The sequence below is a fragment of the Pteropus medius genome, unplaced genomic scaffold (genome assembly GCF_902729225.1).
Source record: "Pteropus medius unplaced genomic scaffold, Ma_sr-lr_union100, whole genome shotgun sequence".
Taxonomy (NCBI): domain Eukaryota; kingdom Metazoa; phylum Chordata; class Mammalia; order Chiroptera; family Pteropodidae; genus Pteropus; species Pteropus medius.
In genome coordinates this window covers 10,296,333-10,316,785 of record NW_024356249.1, presented here as the reverse complement: position 1 = coordinate 10,316,785, position 20,453 = coordinate 10,296,333, and the positions used below count along the sequence as shown (strand labels likewise).

The window sequence follows — 20,453 nt, the reverse complement described above, 5'->3', positions numbered from 1 at the left end:
ATGTGATAAATAGGGGCTTCTACTCTTGAAGATTTTTCTTACTATTGTTTTCCCTGAGCTGATTACTCACTTCCTCACGCTGCCCCTCTCAATTTGGTGGTGGTGGTAGGTGTTAATTTGTGAGAATACACAGTTATATTAACACAGTAATCCTGTGACATGGCTTCTTTGCAGAGGCTGCTGATCATCCACTGATATCCTTTATTCTTAAATAATAAATAATAGAATTCCTCAGTGCAAGGTGGGCTCTTGGCCACCCAGCTAAAAGCTACATTTCCCAGCTTCCCTTGTAACTGGGTGTGGCCAGGTGACTGAGTTCCAACCAATGGGATGTGAGCAAAAGTGATTATGCCATTTCTTGGCCATGCCCTTAAAAGGAATGACTGTGCAGTCTCCTTCCCTTTCCCCTTTCTCACTGGCAGGATGCAAACATCATGGCAGGAACTGGAGCAGCCACCTTGGAACCCAAAGATGGAAGCCGCATATTGAGAATGGCAGACACTCTACCAGTCTGGACTGCTTACCTTTGGACTACTGTGTAAGAGAGAATCAAACTTCTATATTAAGTCAATATTTTGGTGTCTTTTAACTACCTACATTACTCTCTAAGTAATATAGCTTTGTGCCACTTCCTTAACCCAGAAGCCTGTACTGCCTTGTTAAACTTGTGTTTATTTCTAATTTTATGTTTTATAGTCTTCCTTTTTAAAAATTAAACTGTTGTTAGTGGTTTGTCTAAGTTTTCTTTTTCAGAGAACCAGCTTAGGGATTTATTTATCCTAGTGTACTTAGAGTTTTAAGATTACTTTTGCTACCTTCACACTTGAATGAATTTCTAGCCATTTATGGAATTATTGGGTCATATCCTTCTTCCTCAACATTCTTTCTACATTGTTCTATTGCCTTATGCCATCTAAAACTGCTGAAAAGAAGTCTGAGGCCAGTCTCATTTTATTTCCCTTGGTAGATTGTCTGCTTCCTCTATCTGGATGTTTGTAGTTGGGTTACCCTAATATTTAGGAACTTCACAAGACCTATTCTGGTCTCAATGGTTTCTTTGCTCAGTTTACCTGGAATGTAGTAAATCCTGTTCATTTTGAGCCAAATTGAGTCTTTTTGTTCAGAAGTGGCTTTTTCTTTTATATTTTTGACTACTTTTTTAATTCTACATGTTTCCTCTTCATCAGGGCCTCTAGCTATATGTTGCATCAAATGTCTTATGTATTTATTATTTTCCTTCCATTTGCCCTTCTTTGTTGTGTTCTGTGATATTCGCAAGCCTGTTATCCATGCCACTGACTGTTTTCTGTCATGTCAACTCTACTTCTGGTGGCTTCTAATGTGACTTTTAGATATCTAATAGGTTTTTCTTCTATTTATTTCTTTACCTTTTCAAGTTTTCTTTTCATCTGATTTTGATATCTCAGATTTTTTTGTTTGTTTCATAGGGTCCCAGATTATATTTAATTTCCTTGAGAGTGCAGAGAAGATTCTTTTCAAAGACTATTCTATTTCCTGGAATCCTTTTTCTTCTGATATGTATTTTCTATATGTATTTTCCTACTGACATTCTTTGGGAGAGGAGAGCAGTATCTTACATAGATCCCATGGTAGCTCCATACTAAGAAGTATTAACTGTTTTAATTAAAAAACAATGCTTATCTAAATCCATCAGCCCTTCAGATATAACTTCTATTTCGCAGAAAATATAATTACTAGAGAAGCAAGCTAAATACCACAAGGAAGTAATCAGACAAATCCAGAAGTCGGGACATTTTGTAGGACAACTGACTTAATTGTTTCCACTAGTAAGTGTCCTAAAAAAAGGACTGCACTAGATTAAAATAAATATAGGGAATGTGTGATTCTGGATTGGATACTGATTTGAATAAATAAGCTATAAGAATAATTGGAGTTAATTGGAGAAATTTTCATATAGCCTAGAAATTAAATGAGATAAGATAAGATAAGATGAGATGAGATAAGATGAGATGTGTCTCTACCGAAACACAAAGATAGAGAAAGTGTTGGCCAAATAAAACAGGTTATTAAAAAGCTATAAAACAATTTTAGAGTATGATCTCATTTTGGTACACATACACAGTTGGTTGTTACAGTGATGTTTCCTGGGAGGTAGGAATATGCTGTTAATTTTTTGAGCTTGTCTATATTTTCTGGTGTTCTACAAAGCACAGGTACTGCTTGTAATAAAGTTTTGAAAAAATCATGACACATATTTAAATGGGACAGATTTATCATGAAGATAATAAAGCTTAAATTTCAGAGTCTCTTAGTCACATGGGTCCATCTGAAGGCCCTAGGAAGACAGCTAGTAATTTTCTGTCATCCTTTTGAGATTTTTTAATTTTATTTTTTGTGTTACAGCATTTTTTTTTGTTATGGTAAAATATACATAGTGTAAATGAACTATTTTAACCATTTTTAGGTTTACATTTCAGAAGCATTACATACATTCACACTGTTGTACAGTCATCACCACCACTCATCTCCAGGACTTTGTCACCTTTCCAGCTCTGTACTCCTTAAATAGTAACTGTCGATTCTCTCCTCCCTCCAGTCTTTTTATTTTTAAGAATCTCCAACATTGTGTAAGCTTTAAACACAGAACCGGGGTCTAATCCCAACTGTCAACCAGATATTCTGGTGAGATCTGAGCAAGCTTTGAAATGATAGCTGACACGGCCAGAGTGACTTTAGCCTCAAACCAAAGGAAGGTCAACATAGTTGAGAAGACTGTCACCAAAGTGCTTATCACCAAACACGCAAAAGGCAACAACTGTGGCAGCATCAACACCACTGAAAACACAGGAAGACAAAAGCAATGAGTTTCTCATATTATTGAAATATATAGTTATACAACTTTCCCCAGAAGCTATGTTTATCATTCTTACGGTCCTAATTTCTCATAAATTAACCATAATTTCTTTATTGCTTAGAATAATAGTACCATGATTTCCTGTAAAAATTTGTCCAGAAGAGTAGATAGGAGTTTTATGTAGTTGTATCAGCTAGTTTTAAGTCTGGCTTTATCTCTCTCATGCTTAAAAGAAGTCTAGAGATACATAGTCCACAACCGGTGTGATAGTTTTATGATCATTAAGGAGATGGAGCCCTTTTATCTTGCTACACTACCATCCTTAGCATGCCACTTCATGACCCAATTGGGCTGCTCAAGCTCCAGCCATCAAGTCTGTATCCCAGCCAAAAGGAAAAAACAAAGAGCGAAAAAGAGCATGCCCCCTTTCTATAATGATTCCTCAAAAAATCATACCTAATACTTGAGCTTGTATGTATTTTGCCAGAACATAGTCATATGCCCTTACCTAGCTATAAGGGAAACCAGGAAATGTGACTTTTATTCTAGGAACTTGTGCCCAATCAGAAATTCTATTACTAAAGGAACAGAGAGAATGGATATTGGAATAAACAACTAAGCTTCTGTCAATTGGTTTTTTAAAAGACTCAGTGTGCTAGTTTTTGAGGTTTAGCGGGGGCATTTAGGAAGGGGTAGACATTTTAAAGCACCATTTATATCACTGCTTACATTTTGAACTAAAAGCTTGCTTCCTCACAATTAGCTTTCTAGACAGGGTGGGCGCTAAAGCCTTCCTCCACACGCCACAGAAGTGTGTTCAACAGGCTTATGTGGAAAAAAAGAAAAAGTCATTTTCCCAATTGAAGGAGATTTTTTAATGTCTCCATGACCAAATATATCTAAACTATATATCTAAGCCAGTAACGGGTAAGCTTTAACCGTGAAGAGCATCATATCAGGGTGTTCATTGCCATCACGTTTGCACTGTGTGTTGTTTCTAGGGAAATGTAAACCACAGGACATGGTCTCTGACCCCACTCTTAGAGAAAGTTACCGTGGAGGACATTTTCCCCACGTGGTAAACAGAAGACAATGAGAAATGTGAATGCACAAGTTCTTGACCAACCAGGGAGCTGTTACAGGTGCTTGAGCAGGGGGCACAATAGAGATAACCAGGTGAAGGGCTGATGGAATCAGATGACCTCATGTCCTCATGACCTTTTGGCTTTCTCCAACTTCATAATAAGTAAAAATAAATCTCCAAGCTGGTACAGTGCATATATTGGTTGTTAAATTGCTTATCTCTATTGACCACACTTGACCTTGATGGTTAATACATTATTTAATAAATTCTGGAATTTTGTCCAGCTTGGAATACGATTTCTCCCTGAGATGGACTTGAGTGGTGGTCAGTCTGCTTGATTCTTTGCCCTGGAGGTGGCCACCTCAGGACTTGGGCTCTTTCTTTCTCTGACTCAGGAATGAGGGACACTGTCACTCTCTGAGGCGGGGGAATGGCTTGTTGATACAGCAGAGCTGCTCATCGAGGTTCTAATTCTCCCAGTGACACCTTCACAAAGCCAGCTTCTGGGTAAGAAACTAATTACTACTTCTGTTCCTTCGCTTTGACCTCCTAAGGGACATAGGCCTGCAGAAGTGACCAGCCAGCCGTTGCAGAGCACAGAGAAGCCCCGCAACTCCTTCCATAACCAGAAAGGTCTACTGCAGATACACGAGGGGGTGTGTGTTGGTGAGGGGGGGGGGAGGGCTACGTAGTGCAAAGTGTTCAGAGGTTGGATTTTAAATAAACAGCCCTTAAAACTCTTTGATGGTGGTGGTGGGCGGGCTGCATTAAGAATAAGGGAGGGTTGAAAGGCAGGGAGGGTATCTCCTCTTAGCAGCGGAAGGAGCGTCCCAACAGCCTCCCTTCCTCGCTTTCTGCCTGGCTCACGAACTTCTTGGCAAGTTCTGGGGGAGCTGTGTCTTTGGGTCACTAGAAGGGCTGGAGAATGTCAGGGGAGAAACACACCAGCAAAGCACTCTGGAGGAAAAGCGGGGGCTCCCTCTGCATTTCCCTTCCCACAGGCCTGCCCTGATTTTTCATGATGTCATCCATTCATCATTGTGAGCTGATTGGCGGTCCCAGACCTTGGCCAGCTGCCCAATGCCAGGAGAGCAGAGAGAGATCCCAGGACAAATGTGCAGCAGGCCCCTGAGCATGTACGGAAATGTCATCAGTTCCACATAGAAAGACTTGGCGGAAATCGAAGAAGACAGTAAAAGTCACAAGATCCTATCCAACCTTTCCTTCCCTGAATGCCTGGGAAGAATTCAGGGGCCTCTTGCCTGTGGATGGGGAACCAAACCCTGGAGTGGGCCTGGGTGTAGAGGAGGGATTGCTCTGCCAAATGGTTCATTCTGCAGAATTCAACCTGTTTCCTGACTCAGTGGTTTTTGAAAGCAACTTTGTCCAGGTACTCTGGGGTCACTCAGAATGGCACTCCTTGATTCTTTTGAACCTGTTCCCAAAGCGTGATCAGAAGAGCCTATCCCTGGGACTGGAGTGGAGTGAGAACTGAGGCAAGGAGAAGTCAGTGGGCCTGGAATGCAAGGCCACTCTCCTCTGACACCCACTGCAGAGCTCCAGGGCTGCTTCTGTAGACAGGGAGAGAGGTCAAGTGTTCTCTGCTCTGAGTGGAGGATTGTTATTCGAATCTCTCAATTTACTTCCTCCTCCAGGCTGTCAGCCCAAAGCAGATTAACAAAGAGGCAATGAATCGAGTTATTCTTTGAGGATTTTGGAACAGAAATGCTGATTGGTGAGAGAACAGGATCTGGGCACCCAGAGAGACCTGGGCTCAGAGTCCACTGCTTTCTCAGCAGGTGGCAAGTGACTTGTGCACCCTGAATCCACTGTTGTAAAAGGGGTGGGAATGACCTGAGGATTACATTCAGACACGGGGAGGCAAAGGCCTTAGTATAGCAGGTGCTCAGTGCATTTTCGTTTCCCTTCCTGGGCTCTCATCGCCGTCAGATGGATCCCAGGATAAACAGAACTTGCGAGTTGCAAGGGAGCTTGCAGCACAGGGAAGGTGCAGGAGATTACAGGGTCCCTCAGAGAAGGGCCAAAGGCCAATTTTTTCAAAGAAAAGCCAGGGAACAGTCTGGGGAGGATTCACAGACATGTGTCATGTGTCAGGGAACTCCTGGTTTATAGTTCTTGTGGGCAATTGCTAATAGTAAGTAGTGTAAATACTATTACAGTTGTTTAACCTATACAGGTTAAAACAGTGGTTCTCAGCAGCCATTATTTTGCCTTCCAAAACCGGGGGACATTTGGCAGTGTCCGGAGATATTTTTGACTGTCTTGGTGGGGGGTGGGGTGGGCATGTAGTGGGTAGAGGCCAAAGATGCTGCTAAACATCCCACAGCGCTCTTGCCAAAAAATTATCCTGCCGGTAATGTGAATATTGCTGAGGTTGAGAAACTTTCAGCTGAAATATACTGGTGCTTCTGCCAAATGCTCAGGCTGTGCCCATGGGGCTGCTTTGCAGGTCAAAAAGGGCAAGGACTGGATCGACATCTACAAAGCCTCCAACACCATGGCCCTCGGGGTGACCTCCTCCGTGCCCTGCCTGCCCCTTCCCAACATCCTCCTCATGGCCAGGGTCAAATGGCACCAGGGGCAGAGTCAGACATGGAACAGACCATCTACAGCCCCAAACATCATCCTGAAGAGGTAAGCAACACCGATGGGAACGAGGACAGGTGGAGGGGGGAGGGGGGACCCAAAGCCAAGGCTGCTTTGTGACTAAACTCAAGGAGAGAGAAAGCAGAGAAGTCATTAGCAGTGATATTAAATTTTTTAAGCAACAGTAGCCCAAGACTGTGGCCACACTGGAAGCATCTAGATGAGGTGCGGTAAAGGGAGGAATTGTGTAGACAGGACTAAGGAACCAGTCTACATGTTCACTTTCCTTCTTGCTGCACTCATCCCACTGAATTCTTAGGAAATCTCTCTGCCTCTGGCACAGGGGCAAGAAAGCAGTGAGATCGGGCAGATGGAGCTGAGGTTCTAGTCCTTGGTATGCAACTAACTAGGCTCAAATAATGTTTAGTTACTTCCTGCATCCTAGTTTCCCTACTGGTAAAATGAATAGAACTAAGTGTCACTTAGAACTGTAACATAGTGACATCATGCTTGTCCGGGATGAAACAGTCCCTTTTGACGTTTGAGCCTCTTAAAGTAATCTGTAGGGTATCCAAGAGTTTGTAGATATTCCCAGAAGTCCAAGGAAACCCTTCATTTTTTCATGTTGCCTCAATGATAAAACTCTCTATTGTGTTCTGGTGTACCCACGGCAAGTACAGCCCAGCCCCAGCTGACTATTTGGCCCAAAGCCAGCTCCCTGAACCTTAGCTCCTTTGGGAAGAGTAATTGAGGCAATAGTGTCAATGAATGGACAAGCTGGACAGTGGGGCCAACTCTGTGGCAGAGAAGAATAGCTCTCCTTGTGCTATCAAGAAGGAAATTGAAAACCCTATGACCCCAGCAACCTAACTCCTAGGCTGCCTCTCTCAAGCAGGATCATGGGACACCATCATGAAAATCATGGCAGGATGGGTGGAGGTTAAAATGCAGACTCCAGGACACAGCCCAGACTTACTGAATCTGAGTTTTAGAGGGTCTGCATTTTAAACAAGCTCTCCAGGTGATTCTGATCTCCCACTCTGCTAAGCATTCTCTCTCCATCTCCCCAAAGCCTCAGTCCTGAAGGAGACACTCCTCGTTTTAATGAAGATAGGGTTGGATCAGAAGCAATGGGGTTGTCGGTGTGTGTCTTCCCTTGTGCCTTCAGGATTCTCCCATTGAAGTTCGTGGAGCTCCAGGTCTATGACCGCCTTCAACGCATCCTGCGGTTGAGAACGGTCACTGAGAAGATCTACTATCTAAGGCTCCACCCTGACCATCCTGAGACCGTCTTCCACTTCTGGATCCGACTAGTTCAAATTCTGCAGAAGGGCCTGTCCATCACCACCAAAGACCCTCGGATTCTTGTCACTCACTGTCTGGTACCCAAGAACACCTGCAGCCCCTCTGGAGACTCTAAGGTAAGTTGGCACCATTGCTGCCTCCAGACAAGGTCAGAGCTGAGCTGTAGGGCTTAGGTGAGCTGGTATGTGCGCGCCCTGTGAAGGCAATCCCTGCCTTCAGCCTTTTCCGATCAGCTTTATTGAGATATAATTTACAATTCACCCACTGTGTACAGTTCAACACTTTCAGTAAATGCATAGACTTGTGCTACCATCACCACAATCTAGTTTTAGAACATTTCCATCACCCTGAAAAATTCCCTGGTGCCCATTTGTACTCATTCTCAGTTCTTCCTTCTTGCCCTAGGCAGCCATTGATCTGTTTTCAGTTTCTGTAAGCTCATATTAGACATTTTATATAAATGGAATTTTACAATATGTATAGTTTTTTGTGTCTGGCTTTTTTCACTCAGCCTATTGTTTTTTGGGTTCATCCATATCGAAGCATGGGGCCAACTCGGTGGCAGAGTCACAGACTATCAATAATTCATTTCTTTTAATTGACGAACAGTATTCCATTGTATAGATATGCTCCATTTTGTTTATCCAGTTGATGGATATTTGGATTGTTTCCAGTTTTTTGGCTTTTTTTGAATAATGTTGCCATGAACACTTGTGTACATACAAGTTTTTGTGTAGACACATGTTTTTATTTGTCTTGGGGAGATTCCAAGGAATAAAATTGCTGGGTCATATGGTAAGTTTATGTTTAACTTTAAAAATTTTTGTTTTCCAAGATGACTGCACCATTTTATATTCCCACCAGCAATGCATGAATGTTTCAGTTTCTCCACATCCTCACCAACACCGATATTGTCTATCTTTTAGATTAAAGACATTCTAGTGGCTGTGTAGTGGTTTTAATTTGAATTTCCTGGATGGTTAATGATGTTGAGAAACTTTTCATGGGCTTATTAGTCATTTATATATCTTCTTTGGTTAAATGTCTATTTAAATCTTTTGCCTATTTTTAAGTTGGGTTTTGTCTTTTTATTAAGATGTAAGAGTTTTTGTATATTCTGGATACAAGTCCCTTATCAGATAAATGATTTGCAAGTATTTTCTTCTAGTCTGTGAATTGTATTTTCATTTTCTTAATGATGTCTTTTGAGGATCAAAAGATTTTTAACTTCGATGAAGTGCAACATCAATTTTTTCTTTTACTGATCAGGCTTTTGGTGTTGTATTTAAGAACTCTTTTTGTTTAACCCAAAGTCATAAAGGTTTTATCCCATGTTTTCTTCTAGGATTTTTATAGATTTAGCTCTTCTATTTAGGTCTACAATACATTTTGAGTTAATATTTGTGTATGGTGTGAGATAAAGGTCTAATTTTTTTTTCTTTTTCAAGTGGATGTACAATTGTCCTGGCACCATTTGTTGAAAAAAACTATCCTTTTCCTCATTGAATTGTCTTGAACACCTTTGTCAAAAATTAACTGACCATAAATGTAAGGATTTATTTCTGGATTCTCAATTCTGTTCCATTCTATTTGCCAGGTCTTGTACAAATACCACAATGTTTTGATTAACGTAGGTTTATAGTAAGTTTTGAAATTGGGTGATGTAGGTCTTCCAATTTTGTCCTTTTTCAAATTGTTTGGCTATTCTATGTTCTTTGCATTTTCATATAAATTTTAGGGTCGATTTGTCAATTTCTATAAAATAGCCTGCTGGAATTTTGATAAGGACCTGTTGAATTTGTACATCAATTTGGGGAGAATTCCCATCTTGATGATAATGAGTCTTCCAGTACATGAATATGGAATGTCTTTGCACTCATTTCAATCTTCTTTAATTTCTATTAGCAATGTTTTTGTCACTTTCAGTGTACCAGTTCTTCACTTCTTTTGTTAAATTTATTCCTAAGTATTTTATTGCTGTTAATACTATTGTGGATAGAATTATGTTTTCTTAATTTTATGTTTGCACCATTTATTGATTGATAGTATATAGAAATACAATTGATTTTTGTGTATTAATCTTGTTCATTAGATATAATAGTTTTTGTGGATTCCTTGGGTTTACATACATACATGCATGCATGCATACATACATACATACATACATGTCATCTGCAAATAAAGACAGTTTTATTTCATTTCCAGTCCAGATCCCTTTGTTTATTGCTTATTGTCTTTGCTACAACCTTCAGTACAATGTTTAATAGAAGTGACAAAAGCAGACATCTTGTCTTATTCCCAATCTTAGGGGAAAAACTTTGTCTTTCATTAAGTATCATGCTAACTGTGGAATTTTCCTCAGGTTGAGGAAGTTCCCTTCTATTCCTTGTTTGAGAGTTTTTATCATGAATGGCTATTGGATTCTGTCAAATGTTTTTTTTCTGAATTTATTGAGATGATCATGTGGTTTGTTCTTTATGTTATTGATATACTGTATTACATTAATTGATTTTTTAGATGTTAAATCAATCTTGTGTTCCTGTAATAAATTTCACATGGTTATGGTGTGCATTTATAATCCCTTTTACATGTTACAAGATTTGGTTTTCTAGCATTTTATTAAGGGTTTTGCATCCATGTTCATTAGAAATATTGGTCTGTAGTTTTCTTGTGATATTCTAGCTTTAGTAATAGGGTAATACTAGCCTCGTTGAATGATTTGGGAAGTGTTCCCTCCTGCTTTATTTTCTGAGTTTGTGAAGAATTGGTATAACTACTTCTTTTAATATTTAATAGAATTCAAGTGAATCTACCTGGGCCATTTTGCCCCAGGCCTTAGAGTGTGACGTAAAACTGATGAGCTACAACATAAACTCTAAGAAAGCAGGAATTCTTAATCTGTCTTCTTCACCGCTATATCCCCAGTGCATAGCATATAGTTTACATTCAATAAATATTAAATAAATGATTGACTAAATGAATATGAGCAGCTTGCACAGCTGGAACACCTTGGGGCTATCACAAGTGATAGGGAAAAAAGCAATTTTACCTAAGCGTAAAAAGCAATTTAATATAGGATTTCTCTTAGATAAATTAACTTTTAAAACATTCTTATTCTATTTTTTAAACATTTATATTTATTCTACAATAAATATTTGATGCCCCTACATTTAACAATAAAACCAAGTAGCATAAGCTTTGTTAAGGTTTTTATGAATAAGCTATTCAATAACATTAAAATATGTTAATAAGAATAGGTTATCTATTAAATTATGTCTAAAGTAGTCAATGACAAATGTTATCCTAAGGGCACCAAAGGGTATTTATAACAATACAGGGGGCATAAACAAACAGATATGGCTTTAGCATTGCCTATCTGAGCAGCTGACATGGCTGCCCAATGGAGCAGTTTGAGTTTTAACGCTTTAAGATCTGGACCATGATATTAGTAAAATGCAGAGACCCTAGGCCTTAACCAGCTGTCTTTGCTTGTTTTCTCCATCTAGTTAGTACAGAAGAAGCTCCAAGCCTCCCAGCCGAGCGAGAGCCTCATGCAGCTGATGGCCAAGGGGGAGAGTGAGGCCCTCTCTCAGATTTTTGCCGATTTGCACCAGCACAACCAGTTCAGTCATAAGTTCAGGTATATGACTTAAATGAGGCCAGCCTGACATCCCTTTCTGCGGTCCAGATGGTCTGGGCTGTGAAATCCAAAAACCAAGTAACTTGGTTAACAAGCTCAGGGAGGGGTATGAAATACTGCCACTCAGTATCGGGGCTCACCCTTGACTTAGGGCAACCTTTTCTGGTTCTCTTTGCCTTATTCTCCTTTTCCACATAGCAAGCATAGTGGGCTTGACTCTAGAGGAGACATTTTGTAAAAGATGAAAAGTAACTCTCCAATATTTAGTTAGTAACAGGTGGAAAAGTAAAACCTAGTTTCTAATCCAGTTCCTAGTCCTACTAGAAGTAACCAAAACGTTGTTTAAAACATTGTCTACTCACTAGGTTCCTTCACCTACTCACCTGGCCTCTACTTGAACTTTATGGAGCGTCTGCGATAATTTTCTCAATGAACAGTCTATTCTGGAAAGCTCCATTGTACAGGCCTATCTTCATGCCTGAGGAAATGTCCTTGTACAGAGTCCTTGTACATAGACTCTGACTTAGGGTTTGAGTCTTAAAACTGCTTGGTCTGAGGGAGACAGGAGTTGAGAGTACTTAGACCTCTGGGCACCACAACCAGAGAGCAAAGATTAAGTGGTACCCAGGGTCCTAATGAACTCAATTTGTGGTTTAAAATAAAAGGAAGAACAGAAATAAGTTAATAAACATCACCGGAACTATAAAACGAGGTGTCAGAGAGGCAGATATAAGTCAACTCTCAATAAGTATTAACTTGTATTATTAAGTCTACCTTGGGCTGGAAGTACAAAAGTATTGACACAAGAAAAAAACTTGTTAGTTGCCTGCTGTTAAAGAATTTATAGGGGGATTGTCACTCTACATATCTGTAATTAAGAAATTTCTGAGTAAACTGTCATATTGCTGAGTTGGAAGAATGTTAGACTCTAATAGAGCAAGATATGTTGAAGCAACTTTTTGTTTCAAAATGTTAAAAAATTTAAGTTTTTAAAATTACTATTTGAAGAACAGCTTCTGTTTATGTTCATTGGCCACAACTCAGTCACATGACCACACTCAGCTGCAAGGGAGGCTGGGAAATGCATTCTCTATTGTGCAGAGCCATGGTGCCCGACATAGAAATAGATGTTCTGCCTCCGAAGGAGAAGGTATGAAGGGATACTGAGGGCCTATGGCAATCTCTGGCACTGACAGCTTTTAATATTTCCAGAAGGTCAGAGGAGACTAAAACCCGAAGGTAAAAGGGTATAGAAAATTGTGCAGATTAAGGGAACAAATGAATGTAAGACTGAGGCTTCATCCTGTGGAATAAGCGTGGTGGGTTTAGAGAAAAAGAAGGAAGTGAGGTGGTGGTAAGAGGCCATAAATTGAAATGGGCAGGGATAGAGCCAGTCAGGGCCTGGGAAGCCATGCAAATGAATTTAGACTTTAATGGAGCCTTATCACCTTTCAAACTGGGAAGCGATGTGATCCAATTTACATGTTGAAAAGGTCATGCTGGCTGTCACATTGACAGTTGATTTGAAGAGGGGGAGAGTAGGTGTGGTGAGACCAGCCAGGAAGCTATGGCAACCTAATCTGGTTCTCCCGTACAAAGCAGATCAGAGGGATGTAAGAAACAAAAATAATAATAATTTGTGCTTTGCTGTTATCTCAGTAATTGCTTTGTAGAGACATTTAGTTTCTTCTGTTTGATTCTCCAGAACGAAGCCCTGAGTGATGACTTTTCTCTTCATCCAGGCAGGCTCTGGTTGCAATTACATCAGTTTTCGCACATTGGCAACAATGTGCAACTTACAGCAAATAAAATAAATGGCTGAGAGGCAGGACCAAACAGATGGAGTCTTACCCAGTCCTCTTCAGCAAAATCAGCATCTTGGTTTCTGCTCCTCACCCTCCTCCCCAGCCCCACTTCCCCTCCCCTATTTTTCCTTCTGGTACTTTAATATGTGTCACCCACCCAATATAGCCACAGCTGGCCTCTTTCAGATTTATATCTGTCTCTAAAGCTTTTGCGTCAGGAAAAATATAACTAGCAACAAGATTTAAAATGAGAATTTCATGCTCTATTTTTTTCCTTTTGACCTTCATTTCCTTGATTCTGAAATGGCTGGAGTTCCAGGAGCAGCAAAAAGATGGAGACCAAAAAGAACATCTCAGGTAATGGAGGGTACAGGTCACCTGTTTTTCCGAGAACTCTCTGCTCTGCAGATGTGGGAATAAAACCCCCTCCAGCTCTCCATCCCAACTTTACTAGAGCTGTCACAATGTCTTCTCATAGCTTAGTGTGAGTTCCTCTAGGCTCTTTGGCACCCATAGTCAATTTGGCACCAAATCCTATCAATTTTTCTTTGAAACGTTTCTTATATCTTTACTTCATTTCTGCCCCCACAGACCCTACCCTAGTCCACCTTATCACCTCTTGCCTGGACGACTGCAGCAATCTTCTAATTCATTCATTCATTCGCTCATTCAGAAACATGCACTGAGCACTTGGTAAGTGCCAAACACTGTCGAAGGCTTTGGAGTCCCAATGAAGAAAGACATAGTATCTACTTCAAGGGGTTTATAACTTAGCAGAATCAGATAGCTAAATCCCCAAATTATATAACCTCTACTTCCAGGCAGCATTCAAAAGCCCACGCCTGGGGTGACTTAGGGGCACAAAGATGGAGGTGCCTCACTCTTCCCAGGAAGCTGTCTTGGAGGGCTGGGTCATAGAGGATGAGGACAAGTGGGCTGGTCAAAGAAGATGAGGCAGGGAATTCTGGGAAGAGACAGAGTCTGTGTGAGAAAACATGACACATTCTGAAAACAGCAGCCAGTCCTCTGTTTATTTCCAGTTCTAGTTTACCCCGAATCCACTCGTTTTGGCATGCATGACTCTACATTACATTAACTTCCCCTTCCTTATCCATCTTGCCTGATTACTTTTTCCTCCTCAAAAAGAGGCCTCTGCCTCATCGCCTTCTCAAGCCCAAATCTTCTGCTCTATCGCACCTTAGCTATCCTTCCCCATGACTTATTCCCCCTCTGCACCCTCCCCATGATGCTACACTCTAAATCCTACTGATCTTTCCATATAATCAAACACCATCCTGCCCAGATGAATCTTTCTTTGGTCATAACCTCTCTTACATTATTCTCTAATTGTTTCATAGATTTTAATCTCGTTTCTTCAACCAATACTATTTTTTTTTTTTTTATGACTCTTAATTATCCACAGTGGCAAGCACCAGGCTGGGGACACAATAGGAGCTCAGTAAATATCTGTGCACCATGCCACTAATAAATTATTCCTCCAAATTGGCTCAGGAGGCAGCCAGAATATCATGTTATATTTAGAAATTTAAAGGAGTGTGTAGATCCCAGGGGAGCTCTGCCAACTTCCGTCCAAACCAGAGATTATAAACTCAGATGTCTACAAGAGGCACAAATGAATAAAGAGTCTTAAGTATAAGAGATGGATATAAGAGATGGTTGGCTTTTCTCTCAACTCTATTATAAGTAAAACAAACAAACAAACAAACAACTGGACTGATACTTGGTTTCAGCATTGAAGAGACAATAGGCAGTGGTAGGGACAGTGGCAATGAGACAGTGAGGTTTCAATTCAGGCTTCAATTAATTGTTTCCATACTGTTGCCCGATACTCTAATTTTTCAAGAGAAGCCAAAATTCTGTATTTTTATGCTATATATTCCCCACCCATAAAAAATTAAAGCACAGTATAGGCCCAGTTAGTGGGCAAACATAACATATTTATCCTCATGTAGGCCAAATTCAGCCTGAAGGCTGATAGATAGTTCATAGCCCCGTTCTAAATGGTGAGTGGAGCCGATGCTGGCCCACACTTTTTCCAAGTCTATAAATGCTTTCTCATGTTGTGTGACTGAAATATGATGGTGATTCAGTCCTGTCTTTACACATACATTCAATGGCGCGTGTGTGCGTGCGCGCACACACACACACATACGCACACGCACACACAGCATACCCCATGAGGTTAGGGTTGAGGGATACAGAAGTAGAGAATGTTTCAGACTTATTTCTGAGACTTGAGAGAACAGCTAGAATTTCAGGGGCCCAAGATATCACAAGAACTACCACTCCCAAGATGTCCCTTGGCTGATTTCAATTAATCATCCTGGAATGTCCTCAGGATGCTTCCTTTCCTTAGAGCCGAAGAAAGCCCTCTTTTCTCTTTGGGCCAAGTAGTGTGCCCTTCCAGTTTGGAAGGACGGTCACACCTCGGCCTCTTGGAACTTTTGGATGAAAAGAGAGAGGGAGAGCTACATTTGGGAAAACCAGCATCCCAAAGCTTGCCTGTGTGGCTAAACCTTCCACCTGCCTGTCAGCAGGTGGTGTGGCCTATTGCAGTACTTCCCAAACTTGAATGTACGTGCAAGCAGTCCCCTGAGGGTCATGTTAAAATATAGATTCTGATTCAGTGGATCTGAGTGGACCTAAAACTGTGTATTTCTAACATGCTCCCTGGTGATGCCAAACCTGCTGGGCTGCAAACCACCCTTTGAGTAGCTGAAGCCAAGTGGATCAAGAGCAGGCTCTGGCTTAAGGCCATCTGGGTTCAAGGCCATAGCCAGTTCAGCTAGCTGAATCTCTTGGGGGGAAATTCACTCAGTTAACCTCGCCAAGTCATGTTGGTTCCCTCCTTTTATTGGCACTGTCTTGTTCACGCAATGTAGTGGTAAAAACATGGGCTCTGGAGCCAGGCTGCCTGGCTTTGAATCTTACCTCTGCCTTTTCATTCTGTGACCATGGGTAAGTTACTTAACCCCGCTGGGTCTCAGATTCCTCATCTTTAACATGGGGACTACGGCAACACTGACCTCTCGGGATCATTGTGAGGATTAAACGAGCATTAATGCACATAATTGTTTGGAACAGTGCGTGGCCCATAATAAGCACCCCACAAATGTTGACTGTATAATCCATGAGCATGCTCTGCGAATTCAAGTATAAACAAATGTATTCCCTTTTTGTCCTAGCAAAAGATACTCCCAGTGAAGACGGCATCCCGTGCACCCGTGACCTCAGTTGGAGGAATTCCTTCACCTATGGAGAGTGGGAAAGAGAGAACCCCTCTGGGCCACAGCCCCTCTCACTCCTCAGCACTCTGGCAGCCTCCACGGGGCTGCAGCTGGCCCCACTCGTAGGTACAGTCACGGGATTGGTCTGGCCGCCTCCATGGGACAGGCCTGGAGTTCGACCTCAGGCCTGGATTTAGATCTTGGGGTCCTGAGGGTGCTCCCAGAAGCTATGGGGTGGGAATGTGGGGGGGTGCCAGCCACACCGCCTCAGCGCTCTTTTTACCTGCCCTGTCTTCTCTGCCTCCAATTGAGCTGAGTGAGTCCCCACAGGCTCCTAGGTGTTCCTGCAAAGTGGCTCTGAAGGGAATAGAGATCAGGATGACACTGTGTCACTAGAGCTGCTTTCTCCCTGCTGGGCGATGTCATGAGGGCTGCCTCTGCAGTTTCCGTGGACTCTTGCTTTGAGGTGGTGGGGAGCTGGCTCTCTCTTTTCCTTTCCAGACCTTTTGGGGAGCCCCAACTCTCTGCTTCAGAGAGTAAGAGGGATCTAGGCCAGGAGTGGGGAGTGGGCCAAGCTCTTATCTCTCCAAGCTCCAAGGTTCACGCATCTATCCACGTATTCATTTAACAAACATTCGTTAACTATTACTTATGTGCCTGTCTGGCCAGAGATAAGTCCCTAAAGAAGGTAGAGTGCTTTATGTTTTCTGAAGTGAAATATTATTAATAAACCACCACCTCTTATAAAATATCTGTTATTAATAGTTGACAATTTAAAAATTCACAGTAAGTGTCTATGTGCCCACAAAAGAGCTTTGTAGGCAAGTTGTATCTTATTGAATATTTTCATCTCCTACACTAACAGGAAATTCTATTTGAGCCACCCTTTCACACTGGGGAGAATCTAAGCAGCCCTCACCAATACTACCCTTCAACATTAAGCTTTCTGAGGGGCCATCTGGATGAAGGGAAGGGGAAAGCTGCAACTAAGGACACACTAGAATCATCTCATGCCGATAGCATAGCTTTCCTTGGAGAACCATTTGGGAGCATGGCTTCTGGATGAGAAGCATCCTTCCAGCGTTATTCCAGCACGTAACTTCGTGATCTCACCACCACACATCATCACAGCTCCCCTTCCTTCCCCTGCTGGGCAGGCACAAGAAGATATGCTCTCAGAGGGGACAGGACCAAGAGATGGAGAGAAGGAAAGAAAGGGAAGCAGGACCAGAGGAGAGGTGGAAGAGAACGAAATGGAGATGAAGAGGAAGTTGGAGAAGAAGGGAGATACAGAGAGGTGGTAAGAAAAGGAAACAGAAGAGTTTTGGGAGAGAAGCTGAACAGGACTAGAGAAGAAATACACCTGAGAGATGCCTCACCCAGCTTCTATTTATCTAATTTAAAACTTGAAAGTAAGGCCATATACCAAAAAAGAAATTTGTTTTCTTCTCTGCTCAGACTACTCTGGATGAGTACGAGGGGCCGGAAATGAATTCCAGCCAAGGGCCTCTCTATAAATTTCCCTTTTTGCCAATATATTTTTTTTGTTAGTCCCTCTTTTCTCATTCAAGTTTTGGCCTTTAAATTCCTTAGCCCATTCTCTAACTTGGACTCGCTAGCCTGGCCTTGTTCCAAATGGAGGTTTGGGTTTGAGGCTACAGAAAGGTTCCTTGCAGGAGGTGATCAGACAAGGTGTGCGAGATAGGGGATATTTCTCTTTCGTGTTCAAACTTTCTAAGTTTGCTAATGTCTCAGCCCTACAAACACTGGCTCAATTTCTTTTGCATATGACAACCCTTAAAATGTCAACACACCTTGTTAGCGCTTATTAAATTACCAATTCCAAGACAAGAGATACAGGCTCAAAGCACAGGTAAAATCGGAGGTTCACAAATTATAGATCAAGAGAGTCACCAAGGAGTGTCTTTCAGGTGGCCCATGGACCAGCCTCTTTGTTTAAAATATGCAATATTTCACATTCAATAAAAACCAGACTGTGAGTATTTCAGAAAGGCTGCCCGATCTTTGATTGGAAAGTGTTTTCAGATGTCTCTTTTTGATTTAAGGTTTCCTAAGAGGTTCTTTTTCTTCACTGAAAATTTTCAGACTGAAATTGTTGGAGAGATAAAAAGTAAGCTCCTAGATCACCGTCTTGCCTTCCAAGGATGAATTAGGTCCTAATTCTTGGTGATTTTAAATCTACATAGATGATCCTTCCTGTACCCTGGTCACTGTTCCTTGATTTGCTGCCCAATGGTCCCATCCCCCACCCTCCTCAGCCACTGACTTCCTGATCTTACCCTAGAGTTTGTCATTAATAACTGTACCCCACCTCATTATTTCTGTTCTCCAGCTATACCGCCTCCTGTCTATTCCCCCGAGTCCAATAACCCTTCGACCCCACCAGTCCTACAATACATCGCTCCTCCTGGGTTTTCACTGACCCTCAGTCTCCTCGCGTCCTCATTTCCCTCCCCTCAAGCCTAGATTCCTTGATGAATCATTATTATTATCACTCCCTTGCATGCACCTCAACACCTTTAAAAAAAAAAGTCAGTATCAAAATTCTGTAAACTGGACCCAGCTCCAAACACATTAATGCTATGCGTAGTCCCTTCCTCAAATCTATCCCCGAGTTCGGCCACTCGTGAAAGTTTACATGTATCTCTCCATTCTTAAGTATGCGCCCCCAACAGCATGTCAACACTTCTGTGTCTCTTTCACTTCATTCTATTCACTTGTCTACGTCCAACTCTCCACCAACTCTATGCCTGTACCACGCCGCTGAGCTTTCTCCTGGAGAAAACCACATGACATACTAACCAGTCTCACCTCAAAGTCATAATCACAAGCCTCAAGAGGTTCCTTAATGGTACCGGGGGTTCATCCTGTGTTTCCTTCATCCATTCTCTCTGCTGACTGGCCATTTCACATCTTCACATCAGTGCCCTCTGATGACTCAGTTTCCCATCTCCCTGAGAACATAGTAACAACCGAAAGAGAACTCCAAGCACTCACCACGTCTATCATTTACCCAGAACCAGACCTACAGATCTAGCTTCTCTCCTCATTACTACAGAAGAACTGTCTCCACTGGAAGCAAAGTCCAACACTTTTCCTCTTGTACTGGATCTCATACCATCTCGTCTACTCAAGGACATTCCTCCAGCAACTCTCCTTTCTTTGCCCTTCATCATCAATTTTGTCCTCACTCCTAGAATCTTCACACAGGCAATGAACAAGCTGGTGTTTCTTCTAAACACACTGTTATTTCTTCCATCTAAAAACAGAACGAAATCAAAGAAAACCTCTCTGGGCCCCTCTGCCCCCTCTGCTCCATTTTCTCCACTCTTTTATAGTAAATTCTTTGAAAGAGTTTCCAAATTCTTGCTTCTCGTTCTCTTTTGAACTCCTCCAGGAGGGTTTTGCACCCATTACCCCAGTAAACCTGATCCAACAGTGCTCAAGCTGATGGCCAACATTTCACTGTTAGCGGCATGTGACATGTGATTACCCCTCGAAACCCTCTCTTCACTTGGAGTCTAGAACACTACACTCTCCTGGTTTTCCTCCTCCTCCACTGGCTTTTCTTCTGAGTTTCCTTTGCTGATTCATTCTCATCGACACTCCCTCTGCTCCCCCCACCCCGCACCACCATCTCTGAAAATTAGAAATTTCCAAGACTCAGTCCTTGGGTCTCTTCTAATCAACCCCATGGCTTTCCCACCACATAAATACCAATTACTCCCCAATTTTTACCTCTCATTCAGACCTCTGTGAACTCCAGGGATACATATCCAACTGCCTACTTGACATCTCCATCTGAATGTCTAATAGGCATCTCAACATATCTAAAACTAATCTCTCAATATGATCCCTCAAAACTTTCTCCCCCTAACATCTTCTCCATCCTGGTTTTCTAGTTGCT

The 20,453-nt window shown here is 41.8% G+C and overlaps 1 protein-coding gene across 11 annotated transcripts; it reads left to right on the top strand.

Moving 5' to 3' along the window:
• The first annotated feature begins 375 nt into the window (after positions 1-375).
• On the top strand, positions 376-18,537 carry GARIN1B (golgi associated RAB2 interactor 1B). Of its 11 annotated transcripts, none has more exons than XR_005652347.1 (10): positions 378-538; positions 4,316-4,427; positions 4,922-5,310; positions 6,391-6,575; positions 7,600-7,948; positions 11,339-11,472; positions 13,566-13,634; positions 13,869-13,970; positions 16,484-16,651; positions 17,391-17,844. XR_005652347.1 is itself a non-coding variant. In XM_039860677.1 (9 exons), the coding sequence occupies exons 4-9, from the start codon at positions 6,439-6,441 to the stop codon at positions 18,015-18,017; spliced, it is 1,170 nt and encodes a 389-aa protein (XP_039716611.1). In that variant the 5' UTR covers positions 377-538; positions 4,316-4,427; positions 4,922-5,056; positions 6,391-6,438; the 3' UTR covers positions 18,018-18,537. The 11 variants fall into 11 exon arrangements, 9 of the variants coding, with proteins under 9 accessions (XP_039716612.1, XP_039716611.1, XP_039716608.1 ...); XR_005652348.1 differs by having other exon boundaries at positions 17,683-17,833; XM_039860677.1 differs by lacking the exon at positions 13,869-13,970 and having other exon boundaries at positions 377-538; positions 4,922-5,056; positions 13,588-13,634; positions 17,683-18,537.
• The last annotated feature ends 1,916 nt before the right edge of the window (positions 18,538-20,453 follow it).